Here is a 17,916-nt window from a genome sequence, read left to right on the forward strand (position 1 = left end):
AGCTTTGATGCCTGCCATCATTCTCACCCCCATGATGGGCGTCTTAACCATCAAAGACTCTATTCTGGACTTCATTCCCCTAACCCGACCAATCCCCTTATTTTCCACATCCCACCCTTCCTTGTCCTGCACCACATTTCCACCACAGTCCCTCCTGGAAATGACTCGTCCCAGTTCCCTACCACTCCCTCTACCTGCCAACTGTCATCCAGCCAGTGGGCACATCCGTGCACCCCACACTTCATGAGGTAGCCCAGGTGATTGAACACCGCGAGGTTGAGTGGAATACCAAGGAGAGCAAAGAATATGCAGAAGAGACGGGCGGCCATGGTCTGCGGGCTCAGGTTGCCGAAGCCTTGGCAGAGGGGGTTGGGGGAAGAGCGTTGAAAGGGCTCTGCATATGGCCACCCTAGGTCTTTCCCTGTCCATCCCACCCAACTCCCGGATTCCACTCTCACTGTGGTGAAGTGGGCAGCACAGAGGTCTCTCTCTTCCCTCCCCGCTGCCCTTCTTGTGTCCTGTCCCCTGAAAGGCTGTGGGGCTTTGATATTTTTGAGACTGTTTCATTGGACTTAAAACGGAGTGCAGACATTCACTCGGCACAACTGTAAGGAAGCCACAGTGAGGCCATGTTGTAGATAGGACGTGAATCCCAGAGCAGGCAATGTGCGCAAGGGCTGAGTGTATGGACAGATGGGCAGATGGGGGATGGAAAGTTGCCCGCCACTGGCTTCTGTCCCAAGCACCTCTTCAGGGGCCTCTTTCTCTGGAGCCCCCATCATCTCTCACATTTTGTTTTATTTTGTTTGCCTTAAAACAAGGTCTCTAAGTCTAGCATCGTGGCCTATGCCTTTAATCCCAGCACCCAGGAGGCAGATGCAGATGGATCTCTGTGAGTCCAAGGCCAGCCTGGTTTACAGAGTGAGTTCCAGGACAGTTAGAGCTGTATAATACTCTGTCTCAAAAAACAAAAAACAAAGAGTCAAACAAACAAACAAACAAACAAACAAAAAAACTCCAAAAACAAAGACAAAAAGAAATAAACCTGGGCAGGAAAGTGCCTGCTTGGCAAGCAAGATGACCTGCGTGCTGTCCCCAGGCAATGCTCACAGAAAAAGCAGGGTGTGGTGCTGTGTGCCTGTAACCTCAGTGCTGGGAATTGGGGGGGGGGGGGGCAGAGATAGGAAAATCCCTGGGGGTTCTTCAGCCAGTTAGTTCAGGTAGTTTGGTGAGTCCTGGGTCGCAGTGAGAGACCCTGTCTCAACAAAACAAGGTGGATGGCTACAGAGGAAAAATAATCAAAAAACTAACTAACTAATCAATCAATTAATTAAAAGCACACAGAGGACTCTGTACTGCGCATTTCACCTGCTCATTCTGTTGGACAAGGTAAGGATGCTGCTGGTCAAAGAAGCTGCAGGCTGCAAGCTGGCATGAAATCATAGTTTGTGTGAGCCTGCCACCTGGTGGTATGTCCTGGGTCATGCAGGGGATGCCAAGAGCAAGGGTGTTAGGGCCACTGACAAGCATTAATTATTTCGTGAGATTCATGCTTTCTGCCCATACTGTTTCCACACAACAGTCTCCAGGGACCCTTTTCTGATGACTTCCACCTCAGTTTGGCTCTGGACAGAAAATGATCTGGAGAACGGTGACAGGGATGTCAGGTGCTGGTGGACTGTAGGGGGTGGACTGTAGGTGGACTCAGGGGCTGTAGGAGGGGTTGGGTGGAGTGACTAAAGTCCCATTTGAAAGTGTGCACAGTCCCCCGGTACCTGGTGAAATGCAGAAACCAAGGGTACGGGTCCTGAGGCAGGGGGTGCTGCTTGTAGGAGAGTGGAGGTCGTGCTGTAGAGCTGACTGCTTTATAGGTGTGACACCCTGGATAAGATCCCTCACATGCCACTACCAGTCCCACTGCCTCTCAGGGAGGTTCCATTGACTCTCAGGGAGAAGCTACTTCCCAGCCCTACCAGATTGTCCCTACCCAGCCACTACCGATGGTGGTGATGGTGGACATGGGAAAGAAGAAAGAGTCCACAAGCTTCCAGCTGGTGGTATTTCCTAGGAGGCTGGTCCCATCTTTGTATGCTCAGATGATACTCTGGAGAAGAACAGGATCTTGGGAGAGGGAGTTGGCTCCTGCTTCCCGCTCCCCCCCCCCCCAGACATCCTCATACCCGCACACACCTATACTCACCTACACTTGTACTCTGGCAATTGTCACATTATATTAGACAATTTCTACAAAGTGAGACACTTCCTTCTGGAGTGGGGAAGAGACACTCAAAGGACTTACTGTGAAGTCTCAAACTCAGGACTTGAGGTATCTATCAACATACCAAAGTGGACACTGTCTGCCAGTCTCTCAGCATCACCAGCACCTGTTGTGAAGATGTCCTGGCTGGCATGCCCTTTCCTCTACTCTAAGCTCTCATGGTCCTTTTCCCCAGCTTCTCTTCCCTGTATAACCCACCCACTTTGGCTACTGACCTCTTGGTCTCTTGACTACTCTCGGCTCCCATTCCTCTCTGTTCCCCTCTCCTCTTTCCTTCCCTCCCCAGGACCCCCTCATTGTCCAGTTCAGTCTGGACTCTTCCAGATGCCTCTGTTGGCTCTCTCCATCATATTGACAGTAACCCCTCTCCCGAGTCATGTCTAGGAGCCGCATGCTCTCATCTTCATTCCTTCACTCGCTTACAAGGCTCTAAGGCTCAGAAGGTTTCAGGATTCACAGTGCCTCTCTTCCGTGTTACATGCACAGTAACAGCTTGCTGAGGAGAAGGGACTCCAGTGTGGCTGTCTACAAGTTGTGTGGTGAGCTCAGCTTCTGTGCGTTATTACCCCTGCTGGGATGGGCTTTTCAGTAATGTAGCTGCCTTTGACACCCCATGCTCCTGTTAGTAACCCCAGCAAACTCACTGGTTCATCCAGATAGACCCGGGTTGAACTGTTCCTTTGATAATTCATTGGTGCCCTAACTGGGGTGAAGAATTGGTATTCATGTGGCCCCAGAAAAACACACTCATTCTTGACTTCAAGCCAGGTCAGGCAGGGCAAGAAGTCTCTACCCATCCTGCCAACCTAGGATTCTGTTTGGGGGTGGGGGTGGGCGCTGGGTCCTTTCCCTCCTTAGAGCCAAGCCTCACCCCAAAGGTTCCTATTTGCCCCATCTCCTCCCCCACCCCCCGCCGCACCCTTCAGAAAAGGCTAGATGTGGCTTTTCATCCTTTGCCCTTGATCCCACAGGGCTGTCCTACACAGACAAGATCAAATGCTATCTTGACCCTATCACGACTGCCCTGTAGCTTGCGACCTTCTGTATTCCTTATTTCCAAATTTAGGATGGCAGTGTTCTTAGGACGCAGGCTAGCCATGCCCTCTCATTTCCTTAAGGATGGAGGCCTTTTCTGTTGCTGTCCAGCCCAACCCATGGCTACCCATGCCCAACCGCACAGCCCTGCTTTTCCCAGGCCTGTGCCCTCCACCTCTCTATGGAATAACAGCTCCTACGATCCCGGACCATAGCATCCTTCATCCCTACTATGCATCACGTCAGCCCCTGCCTAATCCACTTTCCCCCAGGCTGGCCCACTTGTTACGCTGGAAGCTGCGGCTGGGGTCCCCGGACACGCGACCCTCTAGCACCCAGAACACTCCAGTGCCCAGCACCAAGTCAGCCAGAAAGGAGAGAAGCAGGAGCCCCGTGCCCCGCATGCCACAGCCCCCAGCCCACCAAGGCACTGTGGGAGATCTCCGTCCACAGGTGATGGAGTGGAAGGAGCCTTGGTGCGCTAACATGACTGGAGAGGCCAGAACTCTGGAGAACTATGGTGTACAGGAGCCAGGCTGGGCAGGAAGGGTCAGGAGGGGCCCTTCTCCAAGCAAAAACACTTTTCTCTTTTGTTTCCCTGTTCAGGAGTTCTGGAGGATGGGATAGTCTTGCCCACCCTCAAGGATTCAATCCCTGGAACTGCAACACCCCCCCCCAAAAAAAAAAGATGCTCCTAGAGAGAGTGGAGTCCCCTCCCCACATCAGAGAAAAGGAGAGGACTGTTGGGCAGCAGCCACAGCCACAGGAGAGAAGGGCTCAGAAACCTCCTTCTCTCCCACCCTCACCCCACTGCACCCCGGCGCCTCCGTGCAGTAGGAGAGACTCCTGCAATCCACTGCAGAGAAGAAACAGCAGCCAAGTTTATTGTCACAGGACTCCTGCCTAAGCTGAGGGGCTGGGGACTTCCTCCGAGTGCTTCCTTGTATCACCCTAGATCTCGCTACAGCCAGTGTACTATAAGAAATAAAATGGGGAGGGGGGTATGGTTTGTCTGTGCTGTCCCGGGCTGGGAGGCTAGCAGGCAAGAAGACCGGACCCAAATTTTCCTTGCTGCTTTGGAGGGAAGTCCCTGCATCTCCATCCACCCAGAAAAGAAGTGGGGTCCAGCAGGTGTCGGGGTGTTAGAGACGTCATATTTCAATCCTTTCCTGGGTGGCAGTAAGACTTGGGTGCTGGGAACCCTCTGCCAATGCGGGTCCTTCTCAGGGACTCCCCTCAACCTCTGGGGCTCACAGTCCCACCCCCACCCTTAATGCTATAAAGAGGACACAGAACTTGGGGACACCCCTGCCACTGGAGAGGTAAAGGAAGTCCAAACAAAAATTAGTTCCTAGTCTTGTGAGTCTGGGACGAACCTTTCCTGCCTTCTGGCCCACAATGTCACGATCTGGCAGAAGAACCAGGCTCGGTGGGAGTCCATGCCACCGGAGAGATGACAGGCTATGAAGCCCTTGGGATCTGCTGCTCCCCCCACCCCCAGCTTCTCTGGGGGCGGGGGAGTAAAGAGGTCTAAGTGTGCTCTGAGGGTCAGAGGAGGTCATGTTCAAGAAAGTGGTGGGACCCCTGAAAGGGGCCCCCAGTGTTGTTCTAGGATTCCTCTCCACTTGTGGGCAAGGAGAGCTGGGGAATTCTGACTGGCAGCCTTCTTGTTCCTCAGCTGTGAGACTCCTGAGGACGGCTTCCTGTATGCATCAAAGGCATCCCCTGGTGTGTGTCCAGCTCCCTTCCTCCAGCCACCGCCCTGAACTTTCATTCTCCCCAGGTTTATTCCCATCAAAGATGAGGATGCTGCCTTGGAGCTCCTTCAAGACTGACACACTGACACAATGAAGGCAGAAACCACCACTATGTGCTACCTAGTAGGGACCTGTTAAGAGCCTACTGTGTATGTAGTAAATAATACAAAAGTCAAGTCCACCTTTGCCTGCAGCCTAAGGGCTCCCATGACCATGTTAAGATGGCAGTAGTGATTTGGCAACCACGATCCAGGTTCTCTTTGGGAGATGGGAAAAGCGCCAAGGGCAAACTTCACATCTCCATCCATGCAGATCTTTGATCTTTGTCTCCTCACCGCCCCCCCCCCCCCCGCCCCAGTCACTTTGTAGGCACATCTGTCTCCTTTCTCTCTCTGGAAAGTTGCTGGGAAGTGTGTGGGTTGAGAAGAAAGGGGAAGGGCAGGGAATGGCATGGGTTTGGGGAGGTCAGGACACTTGGGTCTCATGCAGAGATGGGGATTTTCTGTGATCTAGGCTCAGAGTCAGGGGCTGCTCCATCCTTAAGGTCCAGGCCTCTGATGAGCTGCCAGAGCCGGGAGCACCTGTGCAGAAGCAGGGATCCCAGGCTGAGGACCACCGCCAGCCATGCCAGTCCTAGGAGGATCCATATAGCTGCCAAGCTCCGATACACAGCGATGTAATGCTTGCTGGGGTCTGTGCCTGCCGGGGAAAGTGATCGCTTGTGTCTGAGGGAACTGCCACTCCCCCCTACTGCCCCCCCCAACCCCGCTTCCATAGGAATGCGATCTCCCTCGTTCTCATACTAAGGACTACTAACGGAGGAAGCAGTGATGGCTACTATACCAGAGACTTCTGAGGAGGCCACCAAAAGTTCACAGCGGCTGCAGAAGTAACCAACCTCAGATAGCTGGTACCTCTATGCTCATCACCCCTAGTGGGTGCCCACCAAGATAACCCGATTATCCCATTCTCACCAACAACATAGTCCCCGAAGCCAATGGTGCTGAGGGTGATAAACGCGAAGTAGAAGCCCTCACGGAAGCTCCAGCCCTCCACGTGGCTGAAGAACATGGGTGGGAAGATGAGAATGACCAGGGTCCCCAAGGTCAGGAACAGAGCCAGGCCCAGGACCTGCAGGAGCTGGGAGGGAAAGAGTGTGCCCTTGAGACCACTTAGAAGGTTCTGGAAATATATGAGGGAAGTCTGGGGAAAGTTGGGTGTAGGCAGGGCAATGTCTAAGCTCCACCCCCACCCTATCCCTGCTGCAGACTTTTGGGTGGGTCTGTACCCCTGGGCATGAGATTTGTATGTGCCAAGTTTCCTGGACAGGGAAATGTGTTAGTGGGTCAAGGAAGGAGTCAAAGACCCTTTTAAACTTGAGAATCACACCTGAGCAGGCGCCCTGGGGTCCCACTCAGGCCTGGGATTAGACTACTGTCAACTGCTAGACTGTTCCAGATCCCTCTGTGGGCATCCTGGGTATCCTGGAGACTGTTTTGGACCACATGAAAGAATGTTGAATACCCGTGACGACCATGGAGAGATAATGTTCAAATTCTCCACCGAAGAAGGATGCAGCACAGAGCTGCCTAGCACACAGGGAGAGTCCTCTCAGTCATACCCAGGGCCTGGTCCTCAGCCCTTTACAGGTAGACTCCATAGCCCTTTACAGGTAGCACCTTGACTTTCCATAGTCAAGGTGCTATAGAACCCTTTGAGGCCATGCCCTGCCTGGTCTGTATCATCCTTCTTCTTATCTCTCTTCTCATACCTGAATCTGTCAGCCCAGCTCCTAATTTTCAACCATCTGTCCCCAAGGGCCTGGAGGGGAGGGAGGACTCTGAGGACCTGAAGGGGGGGGGGGGGAGGGAGGACGATGCCTTACCTGGGAATGCCTGGGGTGGTCCTCCCACCTGTCCAATGTGGTCAGGTGGGCCCGCAGCCCTGTGCCCAGATGGTTGAGGAAGACCACATTGAGTGGGATCCCCATCAGAGCATAGAAGACACAGAAGACCTGCCCTGCCTCCGTGCTGGGGGCCAGGTTTCCATAACCTGCAGGGCAAGGGAGTGTGCAGATGCGGGGAAAAGAGAGCCCAGAACTGGCTCCCACCCCCAACCACCAGCTCTAGCAGAGGTTTGTCTCCATCAGCTCTGTGGGAAGAGGAGCATTCCCTGTTCCTATGGACACTCCCCCTATTCTCTAATAGAACAGCCTCTACTAACAGAAAGCGCATCACCAACGATGCTGCCTCCGGGAAGCCCACTTGACTGCCACTCTCTGCCTCCCTGACAGGCGTGATTCCCTGAGATGTTTTATGTTATTTCTATTGAATTACACACTTTGCCTTGTGTGATTATAACAATTTAATCCCTCTTTGGGGACTGGAAGTTCTGAAGTCCAAGCCTGGGACAGAACCAAGTCTGTACCCCCACCCCTCACCCCACCCCCGTCACTCTGCCTGGCTTGTCAAAGAAGACTTGGCTGGGATTGGACTTGAACTTAATTGAATTGAAGAAAGGTCTGTGTAAGAGAGACCCTGGGGGTTCACAAGGAGTGAGTAGCGTGGACTTTCTGTTGGCACCCCATCTTTTCAAGACACTGAGCTATCAACTGCTGCCTTGAGGAACAGTTGCTGGCAGGGGAAGGCCACAGGACCGGCTCTCACTCCTGCCTTTATGCAGCTGTACTGAGGAATAGCTCTTTCTAACCCTTCAGTGTGACCCAGAGAAGTGAGTCCAGGCAACTACAGCTGCAGCCAACCTACCCACTTCCCAACCTGTGCCCTGTCTGTCACCTCCGGGATAAAGCATATTCCCAGACCAGCAGTGGCATTTAGAATGGACCCCAAGCTCAGCAGGGCCAAGGGAGGCCTCACTCCTCTCCCACTTACCTATGGTGGTGACCACTGTGCCTGCAAAGAAGAAGCTGCTCCCGAAGTCCCAGTTGCTGGGATTGGTGGAGTTGCCTTTGGGGTTCACACCCTTCACCCAGGCTTCCAGGATGACCTGTGGAAGAAGCACGGACAGCAGGCTCAGCAGTTACTGAGTGCAGCCTGTCACCAAGCTCTCAGGAGGATGCTTTCCTGTCTCTTAGATAGCATCATTCCTGTTCACAGAAATGGACATGAAGGATCCGAGGTTCTGGCTAAGACACTAAGTGGCCAGCGGTTGACTGAAGTGTGTGCTCTAATGAGCCAGTGGGAAGCCAGGGCCTAAGGAGGTAGTATGCAGATGCTCTTGATAGCTAGGAAAATATCACGCACACACACACACACACAGAGAGAGAGAGAGAGAGAGAGAGAGAGAGAGAGAGAGAGAGAGAGAGAGAGAGAGAGAGAGAATGAGAGAGAGAAAGCAGGGAAATTAGACAAGATGGATTTTGTGTTGTTGAATGCTTCTGGGAGAGTTTGCTGGTCTGGGGCTGCTTTTCCATGGAACTGGTAATGGGAATGAGAGCTTTCCTGGACATGGGGTGTGCGTGAGTGTGCTGGCAGCCACATTCTCTGGCATTCTCTAGTGAGTGCAACCCATACCTGTAGGAGAAATCCCATCAGAGAGTCCCACAAGTGTGTGTGTGTGTGTGTGTGTGCACACGTGTGCTTTATGTGTGTGTGCACATGTGTGCTTTATGTGTGTGTGCACATGTGTGCTTTATGTGTGTGTGTGCACATGTGTGCTTTATGTGTGTGTGTGTGTGCACATGTGTGCTTTATGTGTGTGTGTGCACATGTGTGCTTTGTGTGTGTGTGTGTGTGTGCACACGTGTGCTTTATGTGTCTATGTTTTGTGTTCCTAGAACAGAAGCCTTAACAGGCTCGAACTTGTGCCCTTAACCCCTTATGGGAAATGGGCAGGGTTCCCTCCCCCCAAACTCTAGGCTTCTCCCTTTAGCTGGGAACTTGCTTTAGGGTGGTGGCTCGGCCTTGGTATCTTGCGGTGCTCTAAAGGCAGAGGAGCCATTGAGAAGTATGGTTGCTCCTGCCTCTTTCCTATGGGAACTGATGTTCACCAGCTGGGTGGAGGCCTCCTGGCCCTCACTTGGGCAGACTTTAGCCTCCTCTTTCCCACACACCCAGGGAGCTGGGGCAGGCATTCCAGAGTGTGTCCTCTCCCTAGAGACTTTCACCCTTGGGCCTAGCATTTGCCCAGCTCCTCAGTGCATCTCTGAGCCTTCCAACCTGTGGAGAAGGGGTTCTGACTCCTCTGATGGCTCTGGGTGTGGCTGAGTAGCCTCAGGGAATCCCATGGTAATGGAGAAAGGGGCTGATGTACATACAAACTTGCTTCCTCGTGGAATCAAGTTTGAACACCATACTCAGCACTGTGTGTGACTCAGTGTATGAGTTCCCCAGGAAACGGATTCCCCCAAAACTGATTTCCAGGCTCCACTTACCCTGGGAGGTGAGGATTTGTCCTGCAACTGAGGACTTTCAGGGGTGTGTCTGTTTCATCTTTCCTAGTGAGTCCTCAAACTAAGCACAGGCCCCTTGGGATGCAGTCAGATCTGGTCCATCCTTGCCCCTTGACTACAGAGCTGGTTTAAGCCTTGCCACCTGTCTGCCCACTCCTCGTTCCTGGCTCCACTACCAGCCCAGGGCAGGAGGTTTGGAGGGTGTTCCTGACTCAGGCTTACTTCTGGGATGTTGAGGGGGCTGGAAATGAGCATCATCCCTGAGTAACTCTATATTCAGAGTATATCCACATATAGAACAACAGAACAGTCCACTCTGTTCACATCTCATCTAGTAAGCCTGTTGCTCTCAGTCCCAAGAGAAGTCTCAGGGCCTCAGCACCACCTGGTGAGCTCACCCAAAGTGCCTGAGTCAGCAGGTCTGGGTGGATGCTGACGCTTGCTCTCCTGACATGCTCTCAGGCGTTGCTGCTGGTGAGGGAGGGCCACAGACTCCACCTTAAAAATTCTCGCTTTCAGCAGTGCCCTGTCCTCACTGGGTGAGCTGGTTCATGGAATGAAAAGTAGAGAGCTCCCCAGCGAGAAGAATGGGTGTGAGTTCTGCCTCAGCCAGTGACTGTGCAGACTTGTCGACACCCTGCATCTCTCACCTGCAAGCTGAAGGCAGTGCTTGCAGTAAGCAACTGGGAAGAAAGCACCTGCAGGGTGCTCAGCCACAGGTGCTAAATGATGGTGGCCCAGAGCCCCGTCCCTACCAATGAATGCACATTCTCACTGTGCCAGCTTTGCTTGGCTTGTTGTTTGGTGTTCGCTAATACTACCTGTTCCACCTGTCTGTCCATCTTCTCAGTGCCCCACCTTTGCCCAAAATACCTAGTTTTGCTTTGTTTCTGAAAGAGAGGGAGGCAGGAGGAACCCAGGCAGGAAGTAAGACCACCTAGGGGTCCAGTTCTGGCAGCTTTCATCCACCCCACCTGGCCGCTGTCTACCAGCCCAGCTCGTTCTAACCTTTGTGTGTGTCTCTACCCAGGGAGATAGGCTGGGAGCCAGCCTATGGAGCAGCAGTCTGAGAAGTGGGCGAGTGTGAGAGGGGACATCTCTGGAGTGTTGAAGACTGACAGTTCATGTGTGTCGACTGCAGGTGCATTTTCTTTGTGGATGTACATGTGTCTATTCCCATTTGCTTATGTGCAGAGTTGTGTACGAATATGTTTGTGCAGGCGGCCAGGGCTCAACCACAGGTGTCATTCCACAGAGCCATCGGCCTTGTTTGGGTTTTGCCTTGAGACAGGGTCACTGAAATAGAGCTAGCCCTTTTGGTTAGGCTGCTCTGGCCTAGCCAGTGAGCTCTCAAGATCCACCTGTCTCCCCAACCCACCAACCCAATGCTGGGGTCACAGGCACTTGCAGCCATACCCAGAGATGTACATGGGGGCCAGGTCCCTCTACTTACAAAGTACTCTTTCCTACTAAGCTGTCTGTCTAGCTTTCCACCTTTCCTTTTCTCCTTCTTTCTTTCTTTCTTTCTTTCTTTCTTTCTTTCTTTCTTTTCTTTTCTTTTCTTTTTCTTTTTCTTTTTTTTCTTTTTTTTTTTTTGAGACTGGCTCTCTTACTGGCCTGAGGCTTGCCCATTTGGCAAGGCTGGCTGGCCATAGAGCCCAAGGGATCTGCCTGTCTAGGCCGTTCCAGTGTTGAGATTACAAGCCGCCATGCCTGACTTTTTTTTTTTAAATTACATTTTAATTAGTACATAACAGTGTGTGTGGATATGGGTGTGTTTATATGCATGTGGAAATGCATGTACCATTGTGTGCATGTCAAGATCAGAGGACAACTTCCAGGAGTTGTCTCTCCTTTCCCTATGTGAGTTTCAGGACTTGAACGGCAGCCATCAGGCTCTGCTCCGTGCCAAGTGCTTTTACTCGCTGAGCCATCTTGCCCGCCCACCTCTGGGGGTGTGGGGACATCTGGGTCTAGAACTCAGGTCCTTATATTTGTTTGGCAGATGCTTGGCTGAGCCAACTTCCCAATCCCAGATATATTTTTTCTTCTCATCTTACTGATGAGGACATTTAGGTTAAGTGACTGGCAAGGTCACATAACAGACCTGAGAATCGGGGCCCCGGACTAGATCTCTCCAGGCTCAAGCTTCCTCCACACTCTGCTTCCAAAGGGGAACCAACCTCTGGGTAGTGGCTCTGTTCCTGCCACTAGCCCCTCCATTGCCTCCCCACTCTTCCTGTCCCATTCTTTTGTACTCTCACCTGTACAAACTGCTCCAGGGCCTGCTGGTCTAGGCAGGTGTAGTTCTCTAAGAAGCGTAGCTTTTCCAGCTGGAACTGGTCCCTGGATTGAGCCTCTGCCTGCTTCTCCAGCAGCTGGAAGATGGTGGCCCCAAGCAGTAGGTAGCAGATATAGGCCAGAAGCAGGGGCAATACTTGGCCACCCCAGCAGCCGCAGACCCCAGCACGGGGCATGATGTGGCCAGGACTCTGCAGCAGCTGTCAGGGTGGCTGTGAAAGAGTTGGAAGAGGTGAGAGCCCCTGCCACTGCCTGCCCTGTCCTCCACCGCACAGGTGTCTGCGGCAGGGGAGTCTGTTTGAACAGTGTGGTGTGCAAACAGGCCTGCCATCCCCCACCCAGCCTTGTTTTTCCATGCAGAGCAGCAAGGCAGCAAATGCTTGGGCCCCTCAGGGACACCTATGAGCTCTTCCTGAGCTCATCTGGTCTTAGCTTCTGCTCCCAAGTGAGGCTGAGTGTCTGGGAGAGAATCTGATCAGGAGCCCACTCTGCTGGGACTGAAGGGATCTTGACAACTTCAGATTCCTCACTTGGGAAGGCTCTCGGCTCAAACACAGGAGGCTGGGAGGGAAGGCTCACGAGGGTGTGGGTTGCCCTTGCTTACAGAAGGGAATGGGGAGGATTGACCTGCCTATTGGGGGAACCTGGGACTGAGTAAACCAGAGTAAAACAAATCAAAGCAAAGTAAACAGGCAGATGACAGCCTTGCTTAGCAGCATTATCAATTGGTGCTACTGATACATGGACAGCCCTGGTTACCACCAGCTATCACTTTGGCCAATGGTTGGTCTTGTTTGAGACCCTTGAACAGGTTGTCTGAGGATGCTGAGCTCAGGAGATGAAAGTGGGGAGAAGACAGAACCGGACATGAGCCTCCACCCATATATTACTGTTGGTGACTCCTTTTTTTCCACAGGAGGACCCATAGTGCCTCGATTGATCTTTGGTAGATGCGACTACTTTACTGACATTATACAATAATTCACCTAACATACTGTGCATGTGTGCAGTTACTGATTTATTTTTTTCTTTTTAGTTGTTAGCTTAACCTTCAACAGCTGACCCGTCTCTCCAGATTTATCTATCTAGCTATCTATCTATCATCTATCTTCCTGTCTGCCTGCCTGCCTGCCTGTCTTGTTTTGGTTTTAAGACAAAGACTCAATGTAGCCCTGGCTGGGCTAGAGCACGGTATGTAGACCAGGCTGGCTTTAAATCCACACAGATCCACTATCTTCTGAGTGCCAGGATTAAAGTCATGTGACACCATGACCAGCTATCCCATTTTATTTATTTAAAAATATTTATTTAGCTTTATTTTGTGTGTATGGGTGTTTTGCCTGCATGTATGTCTGTGCAGCATGTGCAGGCCAGAAGAGGGTATCAGATCCCTTGGAACCTGAGCTGCAGGTGGTTGGGTGCTGGGAATGGAGCCTGAGTCTTCTAGAAGAGCAGATAGTGTGTGCTCTTAACCACTGAGCCATCTCCTCAGGCTTACTGTTTATTTCTTAATATTTATTTTTATATATGTGTGTGTTTGTGGGTGTGGATGCATGCATGTGTGGGTGGGTACCCATAGAGTCCAAGAGGGCGCCAAATGTCCTGAAGCTAGAATTACAGGCAGCTATGAGCTAACAAATGTGGGTACTGAAGTTTTAACACTGAAACACCTCTTCAGCCCACCCCCTATCTTCCTTTGAGACAAGATCTCATGGAGCTCAGGATGACCTCAAACTTGGCATCTAGCGGAGACTGACCTTGAGCTAATGCTCCTCTTGTTCTCCACATCCTTGGGGATGGGATTACATGTGTGCACTCCATGCTTGGTTTATAGGATGCTGGGGTCTAACCTAGGGCTTGATGAGCGCTAGGCAAGCATCCTACCAACTGAGCCACATCCCTAGCCTGTGTGTTTGGTGCCTGAGGCACTTAGCACAATCTTGTTTGCACATCCTTTTTTGTTTGTTTGTTTGTTTGTTTTGGTTTTTTGAGACAGGGTTTCTCTGTATAGCCCTGGCTGTCCTGGAACTCACTTTATAGACCAGGCTGGCCTCGAACTCAGAAATCCACCTGCCTCTGCCTCCCGAGTGCTGGGATTAAAGGCGTGCGCCACAACATCCGGCTTGTTCACATCTTGTTTGTGAGGCTCCCGACTTGGATGCTGGGCACTAACCCTTATTTCCTCTGGTAGAACAGGAAGTACTCTTAACTGCTGAGCCATCTCCCCAGATGTATCTATTTATATTTATACATAAATAAATTTTATTGCTAAAAACAAAACATCTTGAAAAGTAGAAACCTTCTGGCTCAGTGGTTTTCATAGGACCTGGGTTGAGTTCCCAGCACTGCTGCGGCAGCTCACCACCCTCTGCAGCTGTAGTCCCAGGGGATTCAACACCCTTTTCTGGCCTCCTCAGGCACCAGATGCATGTAGTGCACAGGCAAATGTCCTCAGGCAAAACACACATACACATAAAATAAAAAATAAAGGAAACAAACTTTAAGAAAGTAAAAGAAACCCTCATATCCCCACATCTTTATATGCCCCTTTGCCTTCCCAGTGGTAGGTTTGCTTTAGTGGGAACATGTAATTGTTTTAATAACTTCATTTATTTCCATTAAATCTCTAAATTGGCTTCTAAAGTAATGGGATTAATTATGGCAGTTTCATCTGTAGATGTCATCATACTTTGTTCTTACTCATCTTTCTCCATTACTGCCCTCCCCCCACTGTTATAATTTCATTTCTATTGCTGGAGTAAAATGCCCTGACAGAAGGCAACTTACGAGTGAAGGGAGTCTATTCTACTTATTACTCCACGTCTTTGGGTGGAAGTCAAGGCAGGAACTCAAGCAAGCAGCCAGGCACCTCTAGAGTCAAGAGCAGAGAGAAAATAAGCACAGATCCTTGCTTGCTTGCTTTTCAACTACTCAGTTTCTCCAACCATACAGTTCAGGACCCCTGCCTAGGGAATGGTGCTGCCCACAACAGGCTGGGTCTTCTACACAAATTAACAATCAAGAGAGTCCCCAACAGACATGTCCCTGTAGAGAATTTCTCATGAAGACTCCCTTTCCAAGGAATACTAGATGGTGTCGAGTTGATGGTTAGCTAACCAGCACATGCAGATCCATCCTCACGCTCACTGCCCTTCTTCATCTGATATACTACCACCCTCTATGTATGTCACATGCATCTCGTTACCCTTCCCCAGTCCTGCTTCCTTAAGGCCCACTTTCTACTTCCATGTAGAAACACACACACACGCACACACACACACACACACACACACACACACACTTACATTTAGATTCTGCTTATGAGAGAAAACATGTAGTATTTGCCATTCTGAATCTAGCTCATTTTGGAGTGTAACATAATAATCTCCAGTTCTGTGCATTTACTTACCAGTGTCTTGATTTTACTTTATTTTCTAATGGATGAGCAGTGTTCCATGGTGTACAGATACTACATCTTCTTTATCCATCATCTGTTGTTGGCAGTATATTTCACTGGATTTTTTTTTGTTGTTGTTGTTTCAGCACACTCACCTTGAAATCAGTCATGCCTCCACAGTGTAGTAGTTAATTTTCTCATTGCTGAGAGAATACCTGATGAAAGTAACTTAGGGAAGGAAGGGTCTATTTTAGTTCATAGTGTGGAGGTATAATATGTCCATCCTGGCAGGAGTGTGTGGCACTGACCACATTGCATCAGAAGCCAGGAAGCAGAGAGAGAGGAGCCCTGTGATCAGTTTGCCTTCTCCCAGTTTTACTCACCCTGGGATTCCAGCCATCACCTACTCCTGCTCACATGTAGCAAGGATCTTCCCACCTCAACAAATTCAATCTAGAAACTCCCTTGCAGAGTTTGCTGATGCACAAAGAGTTTTGTCTCCTAGATCCTGTCAAGTTGACAGTCACATGGTTTGTATTATATCCACAGACTTTCAAGAGCATGGTTTCCAATTATTGTTTCAAAGAGGAATTCTTTCCTCATTGGCTTTTGCTCCTCCTTCACATTAGCCTGGTCCCTCAGCCTTCAGAAACCAGTTTTCTGTCTCTATTAGATTTCCCTATTCTGGTTATTTCATACAAAAGAAATGTGACAAAGATGAACACCAGGACCACTCCTTGGCATCTGGATGGCACTAACTCCTGCCATTGTCTGCCTTCCTCTCTTTGTGTTTCCTGGCTCTGATCTTGGCTCAGGAAAGGCAGAGTGTCCAGGAGAACATTTACATGGTCATGTCATATGGGGCATCTTTGGATCAAGTAACTAAGAAAGCAAGATTCTGTAACTGAGCTTCTACCATCAAAGGGAATGTGGGCATCCCAGGTGTACACATCATCTAGAAGCTCTGGTGTGCAGATGTTATGGCCATCCTGTCAGAACAAACAACCACCATTATTTTTGTAATAAAGTAGAGATGAGAGTATACACATGCAGGTGTAGAAGAATGTGGTGGCTTGAATGGAAATGTCTCCCATATGCTCATATATTTGAATGGTTAGTCCCTAATCAGTGGAACTATTTAGGAAGGGTCAATAGGTGTGCCTTTGTTAGAGAAGGTGTATCACTGGGGTGGACTTTGAGGCTTAAAAAAAATGTCAAGCTCAGCTAGCACTCTCTCTGCCTCGTGCTTGTGGATCAAGATATAAGTTCTTAGAGCTGGAGAAATGGCCCAACAGTTAAGAGGACTTGCTGCTCTTCCAGAGGTCCTGAATTCAATTCCCAGCAATCACACGGTGGCTCATGACCTCCCTCAATGCAATCCAATGCCCTCTTCTGTCATGTAGGTGTACATGCAGATAGAGTATACGCATATACAATAAATAAAAATAAATCTTAAAAAAAAAAGACGTAAGCTCTCAGCTACTGCTACAAGTGTCATGTCTATCTGCCACTATGTTCCCTGTCATGATAGACATGGACTCACTCTTTAAAACTGTAAGCAAAGGGCCAGTAAATACTTTCTTCTGTAAGTTTCCTTGGTCATGGGGTCTTTTAACAACAACAGAAAAAGTAACTAAAACAATGTGCCTTACAGAAAACCAAAGCAAAGGGGAGAATTTTTTATTTTTCAAATATGGGGGGGGGGGTTCTCCTCTGCTACAAAGCCCAACATAAAACACAAGATATCACTGGGGTGGGATGAGGCAGGGGCACAGTTACTTGGCATTAAGAGTGAAAAAATATGTTGTCCATTTGTGAGGCAGTGTGAGGAGAGCTGGGGAGCCATCTTTTTTGAAACCTCTCTGCTTGCTGAATCCTGCATGGCCATGTGGAAGGGTGGCATAACATAATTCCCACCCCTGGAGCAGAGCCAGCAGGGTATGGGCCTCCACGAGTATTAACAGTTGCTGTGGGTATAGGGCTTATTTGTATAATAATGTGCATAATTTACTTTATGTTCCTCTTTTGGGAAATACTCTCCCTTGCAAAGGTTAATGACTCCAAGTCCAGGAGGTGAGAGTGTGTCCATGTCCTTAGCAAAATTAGTAAATGCTGTGACCTTCAGAACAATGCTTAAGGCTGTGGGAAAGAACTCTGAAATCATGAGTTCATAAATATATAATTTCTCAACTATGCAAAATATAAGGATGCAATATGAATTATATGAGGGGCTTCATGGACCTAAAAGAACAGAGTCAGCTGCACTATGAGGCAGCTTGTCAGAAAGATACAAAAGCAAGCAGAAACAAAGGCAGGCAGATTCCTGTATTCAAAGTCAACCTGGGACTGGGACAGAGTAAATGTAGGCCCTGGTGTGGTGGGAATAGTGAACTCAAAGACAGATCCCATTCAACTAGCTTGTTGTTTATGTTTACAAAGGCAAGCAGTCTCTGAATTCATTTGCATTATTAAGAAAAATGTGCTTGTTGTCTTTTCCTAGGAGTCAAGGGGCTAATATCAAAATACGCAGATATTCGGGATAATCAAAAGGGAACCTGGGGTGGACGATTGAATTGATATGCAAATAAAAGACTGGACTTTGGTCTGTGAGAGCTGAGCTGTCTGGTGATCTTCAAAAAACTGTCTTGAGCAGAACACAGGCTGTCAGCTTGTACCCACAAGTTGACTTCATGTCATTCTTTTTGCTGCTCACAAACACTCCTTCCTCAGAACCCCT

The 17,916-nt window shown here is 49.8% G+C and overlaps 1 protein-coding gene and 1 pseudogene across 1 annotated transcript; both read right to left on the bottom strand.

Annotated features, from left to right (window-relative positions):
- Nucleotides 1–3,726, bottom strand: part of Gm2048 (predicted gene 2048) — an 11,605-nt pseudogene extending 7,879 nt beyond the window's left edge.
- Kcnk16 (potassium channel, subfamily K, member 16) lies at nucleotides 4,171–12,065 on the bottom strand. Its single transcript, NM_029006.2, has 5 exons — nucleotides 11,746–12,065; nucleotides 7,962–8,076; nucleotides 6,956–7,122; nucleotides 6,045–6,210; nucleotides 4,171–5,769 (listed from the first exon to the last, which is right to left on the bottom strand). Exons 1-5 carry the CDS (start codon nucleotides 11,956–11,958, stop codon nucleotides 5,552–5,554), a joined length of 879 nt encoding a protein of 292 aa, NP_083282.1. The 5' UTR covers nucleotides 11,959–12,065; the 3' UTR covers nucleotides 4,171–5,551.
- Between the last annotated feature and the right edge of the window lie 5,851 nt (nucleotides 12,066–17,916).

The sequence above is a fragment of the Mus musculus genome, chromosome 14 (genome assembly GCF_000001635.26).
Source record: "Mus musculus strain C57BL/6J chromosome 14, GRCm38.p6 C57BL/6J".
In the NCBI taxonomy this organism is placed as follows: Eukaryota; Metazoa; Chordata; class Mammalia; order Rodentia; family Muridae; genus Mus; species Mus musculus.